The following is a 9,140-nucleotide window of genomic DNA, read 5'->3' on the forward strand; positions in this document are numbered from 1 at the left end:
AGAGATTGGCAGAGTGATGGTGAGGGCAATTCTATCTCACAGTATAACATTTGGGGATGTATTTGGAGACTTAAAACCCCAGCTGCAGCTAGAATTTTCTTTTGGCGAGCTGTAAATGAAATTTTGCCTTGTGCAGTCAACCTACACAAGCGACATCTGCTTTCAACCCCAATCTGCTCTCGCTGCTTCTTATTTCCATAGACAACAACTCATGCTTTATGGTCTTATTCGAAGGCTAAGGAGGTTTGGAAGCTCTCCCCTTTTAGGAATTTAGTTGGCAGTTGGAAGCAGGGCACCTTCAAGGACCTAGTTCATTATCCGGTTTCTGCTTTAACAACATCAGAACTAGCCCTTATGGTGTGTTTATGTCGACGCATTTGGCAGGCAAGAAATGAAGAGATTTTCCAACATAAGTTTGTATCTGCTCACACTCTGCTATCCCAGGTTCTTTCTTTCCTTGTTGATTTCATCTCTGTTACTGTTGGTCAACCATGTTTAGTTCCTTCAGTGCCTAGACGTGATAGTTGGTCAAAACCACATTTTTATTTTCTTAAATTGAATGTGGATAGAAGTGTACATGTTGCTGCTGGAAAGAGAGGATTAGGTGCTCTTATAAGAGATGAAAATGGTGAACTTTTGTTGGTAATCTCTATGGGAATGGTGGGTCGTTTTAGTGTAAAAGCTACTGAGTTGTATGCGGCAGCATTGGGACTCCAAGTCATCTCTCAAGCAAGATTTCAATCTTCTAACATTATCCTTGAATCAGATGCACTGTCTGTGATTAATGATCTTAACAATGATGAGTTTGATTTGTCTGTTGAAAGTTGTTTAGTGGAAGAGGTGAAGACTTTGTTTCACATTTTCAATTCAGTTGTTTGTACATATTGCCCTAGGAAATGTAATCAGGCAGCCGCATATATTAGCCAGAAAAGCGCTTTTGTTTCCTGCATTTCGTGTTTGGGTAGAGGATGGGCCACAATGGCTCTCCGATGTACAAATTGCTTATGCATGTATCTAAGTTGCTTGATAATATGCAATTTCCTTTCAAAAAAAAAAAATTGAAAATAAGAATTAATTGTGCAATAATTAGGGGTACATTCGGAAAATACAAAAGTCAGCTTATAGTTTTGAGTGAAATAAGAGAATAGGTGTCAATTAATGAGTGGGAAAGGTAGATGGGGAAGGTAGATGGGGAAGGTTGCTAGCATTCCTCATTTTGTTTTGGGTATTTCTAAATGTACCCAGCAAAGTTCTAAGTATACCCAGTAAAATATTTTCTTTTTATTACCTTTAATTTATGTTAAATTTAATCAACTGATTTGCCTAAAATGCCCTGAAAAACAATGTACCCAGCAAAACCAAACATACTCTATGACTCTACACGTCTCTACCCATCTTTATGCTTTTCATCCCCATCATGCCCTACCCAGATTTCTGCACAGGCTCAACGGTGAACAACAATTCATGTAGTAAAAAGGAATAGGCCACTACATTTTGAATCTTTATTCAATTGCAAAACACTTGTTTATGCCAAAATTATAACCGAATTAATACGTGCATTCCCAAGAACTGCTTGTGTGCCCAACTTGAAGTCCCTCCACATCAATCAGAAGATATTTGATCATTATTTGCTATATTTCTCATCTTTGTCAGATTCTATACTCCAATAATTGTCCCACACTCCAACACTATGAGATCTTTCAAAATCCAACTTCATATCCACATCGAAGAACCTACCGTAGGCTTACCTGATCGATAATTGATATTTTTTTTTAATTCTAAGGCTCAATACGTGCTCTTAATTATATGGTGTTGTTATTATATCAATGCAAAAATCCGTTCTTTTTTTTTTCCTTTTAATTAATCAATTATTAATGTATGAACTAGTTTGATAGTAATGAATGAGATCTCTTATTGTTCTATATATATGTAAGTTTTGTTGCTGCAAGCATTGTCCGATCATGGTTTTCATAGTGCTCAGAAGCACAAAACAAATAAATCTCCTAATCTCAGCTGGGTGGGGTATAATGGGGATGAACGAGCATAAAGATCTGGGTAGAATGTTTTGTTTTGCTGGGTACATTGTATTCTAGGGCATTTTGGGAAATCAGTTGGTTAAATTTAACATAAATTAAAGGTAATTAAAAAAAAAATATTTTGCTGGGTACATTTAGAAAGACCCTTTTGTTTTATAGGGAAGCAAAAATCAAAGCTTTAAGCAATTTTTCTTCTCCAACTCTAACAGATTTCCTATTTTACAACAATCTCCATAATTTTTTTAAAAAAATTTAGAGAATGCTGTAATTTAGAGAATTTTATTCTCTTTCCTCACTATCCCTAAAATATGAATAGTTATAAGAAATCTGTTGGAGCAAAAGAGGCTCATTTTTCCCTAAAATATAGAAAATTCAAAATACGGAGAAACGGTTGAAATTGCTGAATTGAGCAACTAGGGAAGAATCAATTCAATATGAATATTTGGATACTTGTCTTGAACTCTTGATGGGTCCCTCCCAATCAGCTCCACTATATCAGTGGTACATTAGTGTTAACCAAAAGGTGTTAACTTGACTGACTGCCATTCAAGATCTCCTGACTTGAACAAGACTTGGTGGAGCACCAAATGAGAAGCAGAAAATACGGTCATAACCCCCCTTATCATCCATGAGTTGCTATCACCACACGTTATTCTTTGAGACAGTTAAGGGGTTCAGAGGTGGCAAAGGCAATAGCCAAAGGTGTCCACATAAGCTTGATGTTATCCAACCTCAGCAAAAGAAAATCTGGACTCAACCGACACAATGGCTTGCAAATTAGTCGGACAGTCATGCTGATCCTAAGTTATCTCGTTTACATGCTCGGGAGCATGATTCAGGTCTTTTCAACTGTAAATACAACAGCTGAAACACCCTACTCCGGAACATAGTAGAGTTTTCCTTTATATTTGGCCACTGTAGACTAGACCGGACTGCACCAAATTGTACTTTTACACAATGCTCGAATGTACCACCCAGGTTTAGAGTAACTAGCTGTATATCCATTTCCCAAACTCTACTATTTTTCAGACCAAAAAAAAAAATCTACGAACTTCAAGTTCAAGTTCCCTCTCTGAGGCAGATTTGATGTCTCACATATCCCACATTGAAAATGCGAGCTACTGTACACCTTGTAAACTGGAATCAGGTACCTATTCCATCAACCATGAACGCATAAGCACTAAACTTCTCCTATGATAACATTAACACGAAATAAACCTTGCTCAAAGATTCAGAATTCTCTGGATTATAACCAGAGTAAAATGCAAGTACAGTAGTTGATAGACAAGTTGACAGCAAATCAAGAAACATGAACCTCTTCGGTTATTATCGCAAAATGTTGAGTTGTCAAAAAGTACAAAATTAAAAGGCCAATATCGTAGGCAAACTAGAGAATCTGATTAGTTGATTACACAAATGCTTAGCTATCCTGAAGCAATATGCTAAGATGAATGGATCTTTACATGTAATGAATTTTCCAATGCAATCACTCCAGTTTAAGTAATCATGAACAAAATTCCAAATCTAACATCAGTTAATAATGTCAGGTATAGGTTTGCTTCAGCATCAGTATCCACACAAAAAACTGGGTGAAATTCTTACTGTGCTCCAATCATCTAGTCATATAGGCCTTCTTCGAGCCATATATCAACTAAAAAATCCACCATTTCCTGCAGAACACCAATATTGAGATCCATATCAACATCACCCAGAGTAGGAAAGAAAGGAAAGCAAACAGAAACTTACAGCTAAAGGTATGGGCTCCTGGAAAGGTTCAGTAGTTAAAAGAAGATCCTCATACGTTGTGGTCCAGCTGAAAAAAGAAGATTCCTTAAGTACTTTCATCTTTAAGACAAGAAAAAAAAGAAAAAAAAAAAGAGAGAGTACTTTCGTGCTGAAGAGGTAACTAAAAAGGCTGTGCATCCATTGAACAAGTATATGACACGCGTAGCCAAAAAAATCATAGTAGCATCATTCATCAACTGCAACTTTGGGAGCATATGATTCTTTCACTTAGGTTGTCATTCATCACTTTGCAGATAAGGTGAAATTTTTTTTTTTTTTTTTTTTTGCCTTAATCTTTTTTCTTTTTCACAAGCAAGAATATTTTCAAAAGAGAGGCCAGTTTCTTTTCCTCAAGCATCACCCTTTACATAAAAAATTTCAAGAAGCTCTAACATGAAGTAATTCCCTGAAAGGTGGAGGGTAGGACAATAAAGGCTTCAGAAGAGACCATATGGTTCAAATGGTATGTTAGACACTTTAAAATCATGCTAGTGTCAAGTTTTCTTTAAACAACGGATACCCTCAGACAAAAAAATAATAGTAATAAAGGTTCCAAGTTCAACAAACAATGACACAAATATTGATGAATCCTTCACTTTTTCCTTCTAGATCATTGGCAAATTAAGGTCTGTTACTCCGCCAAGGAAAACTCTAAATAAATAATGAGTACTTTTTTGGTAGACAAGAAATCTATAGAGAATATCAGGCGTGACCAAAGAACTGATGCAATCTATTAGTATGTAAATCATTAATGTAATAAGTTCGGGAAAAAAAAAACTTTAATAGAAGCATTTACCTCATTATTGGTTCTCTTGGTGCTCTTCGTGGTTTTTGAGACTGATCACCAACCCATTCTCTTCTTCTCTCCTGCCAAGCTATCTCAGCTGCATTGTAAAGCCATTCATGTTATTGAAAGAATAAGATTGAAATAAAAGTCAAAAAATTACTTAACATTGTGTTAGATAGATTTCAGCAGCAGACAATGTATGAAAGTGAGATTAATAATTTAATGAAGAAAGCTTTAACTCATCAAGATAATTGACTTCTTCAAGTGTTGGAGGAAAGTCCTCATATAGTATGCTTCTAAAATGTATCAAACCATGTACCACACTACCAACACCAATTTTCCAACAATGTATAAAAGTGAGATTAATAATTTAATGAAGAAAGCTTTAACTCATCAAGATAATTGACTTCTTCAAGTGTTGGAGGAAAGTCCTCATCTAGTATGCTTCTAACATGTATCAAACCATGTACCACACTACCAACACCAATTTTCCAACAACCACCACAGTTCACAACACAACTCAGAGACTTGTGATTTGTGAATGAATGAGTACAAGTGTTGGAGAAAACAGTAGACTCATTGTTGTGACAGGAAGGAAAACAAGGGGTTTGTAACAAAAAGACAGCTCATTTTCTTTCTTTTCGTTTTTCTTGGGTAGGACTGAATCTGGGAAGAGACATACCATGGTTGATAAAGACTACTTTCTCAGTAGGCTTCTCTTTATTAGTACTATCTGAAGCATCTGAAGGTTGACTTTCATGGGAATTAGAAATGCTACCATTAGTTTCCATTCTCCCCAGACCGAACAATCATCCCCTTCTAAACCACTGCTTAAAAAAAAAAAAAAAAAAAATAGCAACGATGGAGAACTGATCTCCATGCAAGAAACATCATCAGCTTTACAAGAAATAAATCTTATGTATCAGTGAGAAGAAAGAAAAACCAAAGGTAAGAGAAAAAAAAGAAAGCAACCCCTGAAATCAAAATAACTTTTCCCCAAATAATTAAATGCAAACATTTGCTAACACAACAAAACATCCAGAATTCAGAGCCACTACATGAATTCTTCGAGTCTGGATACATGCAGGCACCGACACAAGACATCAAACCCTTATTTCCCTCAAATGTGTTTGCTGACTATGCTTCATTTTTGGTTAAAGAAAAGAAATTTTCCTTACTTCGGAATCACACCAATAACTGGGTTCTGCATACGGGTTCTAATTACAGCAATTTCAGTTCTTTGCTGGTCATGGCAGTAATTGATGAACCAAGAAGGTGACTCTCTTCTTGCATCTTTAACTCCACAGCTAATCCAATATCTAAAATCCTATAATTAGTGCACTACCCACAAGATTCCAGATTGCACCTTCCACTACTGTTATCTCATCCTAACAACCCCCATTCCATTTACAATATCAAAACATTGGACTTTTAGCATAATCCACAGTAACCCCATTATCTAAGATTGCATTCAATTCTTAGAAAGAACTCCAATCAACTCAACAAAGCACAGTATACATTATCAGTTTGTTAATTCATATTCCAACAAGACATAAACTAGAAATTTCACCAAACCAAGTTCAAGCAAAGACACCCATCATTACTCTTCCATTGATTCAAATGCTCTCTTTAAGATTTCAAGAAAGAAACTTTGATAACAACCAAAGTAATATGAAAAAAAAAAAAATAATAAGGTGGGTGGAAAAGAAAAAGAATACCTGGGTTTCTTGAGTGCAGAGGGAACCGGTTTCGTGGGGGGTGTAGAAACAAAGCAGAGGGTTTATGAAGATTCAAAGAATTTGGTTAGTTGGATAAAAAAGACTTCAACTTTGTTTTCCCAACGATAAAATCAAGGTGGAGACTTGGGAGTTGGAGTGTCAAACTTTTTCATTTTCTTTCTTTCTTGGATTTTGTTTGGATAAGGAAGTAAGTTGGTGGATTTGGACTTTGGACTTTGGACTTGGAATTGGAGTTGGACCATCCATTTCATGATCCAAATCCGTAACCGAAAGCCCGCTTTATTTTGCACACGTGGTTCAAACTGATTTGGTAGCCTCCCACTCTCTGGGTCCCTATCTCTAATCCAGGGAAAAATACGTTTGCTTTTTCCCAAATTCGTGATAGCTAGGTATTATCTTTTCTTTTCCAATGAATTTTATCGGAATCTACTTACTTTTGTAGAATATTGATGAAACTTAATCGTATTTATTTTGTGAGTCACTACTATTGATAATATAGTGTATATCAAATTAGCTTGAGTCATAAGTTATATGGTATCGATAGGGTGGTCGACAATGTTCGACTACTAGGTGATGAATGACACATGATTGTTGTATTTTTGCTCAAATGTTGTCGTCCATTAAGTGAAGAATATACATCATGCTTACTAACCTTAAATGAGGAACGAATGCACCGCATATACTTTAAAGTATGATGATATGATTATCGTAAAGCCATGATGGAGAAGGAAAGTTCACTTATTTTTATGTGATATCCAATTAACGGCATTCGAATTTCCCTTGTGCTCGTAAATGAGAAACTGATTGATTCAAGCAGCACCTTTTCTTTTTTATGCACATTTAAGTAAACATCGATGCTTCTCTCAACGTTGGGCTTGGATAAGCTGGTCTAAAGTCTAAACACCTGAAGTTGAAACCTGATACACACAAAAATAAAGGCGCGCGTAGAAGATAAGTTTGGCCCAAGATCCACATGCGTTGCGTGTACATGTTTGAGATGACTACCATGCGTTACTATTTTGAGAGATTTGACCCAAAAGAACAAAAAGGAAGAAGAAAACTTGTAGAGTCGAGACCGGATTTCATTCAAATGTTATGGTGAAAAGATTGACTTGGCTATTATTCATATGGAATTGTTTTTATTTAGGATTTTTGTCGAATAATCTATTTGCATCAAAAATGTACTCTTTACACTTAATTATAAAATGTATCGGCATGCAACGGAGACTGTACTCTCCTTTATATACAGTCTGCGTTGCTTTATATACAGTCTCCGTTGCATGCTGAGGTGGAGTCACTCCGCGCCTGCTTACTGGTAGCTATACATCAAGGTTGGGATGAGATTGAGGTAGAGTCAGATTGTGCTATGCTAGTAAATGCCCTTGATGGGGAGGAGGAGGACTTGTCAGAGATAGGCCGGATTGTAGAGGATTGTAAAAGATACGCTAGTTCTTTTAAGTCCTTTCAATTTCGGCATGTCTTTCGTGAAGCAAATGGGGTGGCCAATAGGTTAGCACACCTTGCTAGTTGGAATAGTATTGATGAATTTTGGGTAGAAGAGACGTCTGTTATTATTCGGGACGTTCTCTATGAGGATATGTGTAATGGTTCTAGGGATTCAGGCAATATGTCCCCCCCCCCCTGTTGTACTCTTTCCCTATTAATAATATGAACGAGGCACATAGCTAGATTGGTGCCTCTGCTATTTTCATAAAAAAAATTATAAAATGTATCGGTGTATCATTCCTAGAGAGAAGACCAAAAGAATGAAACAAACCTTCATTCTCGCTCTTCTCTCAAATCAGATCGAGGTTTACTCTGTCGATATTAGATTTGCGATTTTAAGAATTAATAGCGAAGTTGTCGGTGAGTCGTGGTCTGTTAATTAGATGGGTGCTAATTAACATTATGGAGATTATGGATTCAAATCTCACTCACATCAAAGATGAATTTTTTTTTTTAGGGGGAGTTGGAGATGAAAAAATAAAAATCGATCGCGAGATTCGCATCAAGCCATTGCCCGATTTGTTCGCTTTAACTCCATGTTAGGCTTTTGTTCTTCCAAGCCTGTTCCTTGAATCTCTTAATCTCTAACCTTTATGGCTTTATCTCCACCATTTCCCTTTCTCTTTTGCTTTCTATTTGTCTTTATTTCATGTCTAAGACACGGATTCGAATTCTTGTAAGGGATAGGTCAATGTGGAGAAGTTCATATTTGCTAATTCAAACTGATGAATCGAAATAAATATAAATGAATTGAAACTAACATAATATAATGTACAAAGACTCGATTTTGTAGGAGCTTAGTACAGTGGTTAGTCCTTACTCCTTAAATCTAGAAAGAATGAAATAGATCGATCTTCTTTAGATGGCTAAATGAAGGCTTTGTTCACTTTCTTCTTTGGATGGCTCGGCGCTACATAGTGAGGCTGAAACATGTAGAGTTGGGTTGCTCTTGGCCATTCATCAAGGTTGGAAAGAGATTGAGAGTGACTCCTCTATCTTGGAAGTTGTGTTGAATCAACAGGTTGAGAACAACTCTATCTGATGTTAGTCGGATTCTTGATGATTGTAAGGAGTATTTGCAAACTTTTGACTTTGTTAGAATTCAACATATTTTTCGTGAAACAAATAAACTCATAAGTTAGCTCACTTTGCTTATTTAGATCATTCTATTGATCAGTCTTTAAATGAGACTCTTGGCTTTATACAAGTTGTCCTCTATGAGGATAATTGTAATGCATCTATGACAGCTAGGGATTCAGGTATATGGGAGTGGGGATGGGCATCCTC

At 36.3% G+C, this 9,140-nt stretch overlaps 1 protein-coding gene across 2 annotated transcripts; it reads right to left on the reverse strand.

Moving 5' to 3' along the window:
• Positions 1–3,336: 3,336 nt before the first annotated feature.
• LOC133721659 (uncharacterized) lies at positions 3,337–6,509 on the reverse strand. 2 transcript variants are annotated; one of them, XM_062148339.1, is made up of 5 exons: positions 6,327–6,508; positions 5,291–5,477; positions 4,618–4,705; positions 3,783–3,849; positions 3,337–3,706 (listed from the first exon to the last, which is right to left on the reverse strand). In XM_062148339.1, exons 2-5 carry the CDS (start codon positions 5,397–5,399, stop codon positions 3,653–3,655), a joined length of 318 nt encoding a protein of 105 aa, XP_062004323.1. In that variant the 5' UTR covers positions 5,400–5,477; positions 6,327–6,508; the 3' UTR covers positions 3,337–3,652. The 2 variants fall into 2 exon arrangements, 1 of the variants encoding a protein (XP_062004323.1); XR_009852291.1 differs by lacking the exon at positions 5,291–5,477 and having other exon boundaries at positions 6,327–6,509.
• Between the last annotated feature and the right edge of the window lie 2,631 nt (positions 6,510–9,140).

Source organism: Rosa rugosa, chromosome 7 (genome assembly GCF_958449725.1).
Source record: "Rosa rugosa chromosome 7, drRosRugo1.1, whole genome shotgun sequence".
Classification (NCBI taxonomy): Eukaryota; Viridiplantae; Streptophyta; class Magnoliopsida; order Rosales; family Rosaceae; genus Rosa; species Rosa rugosa.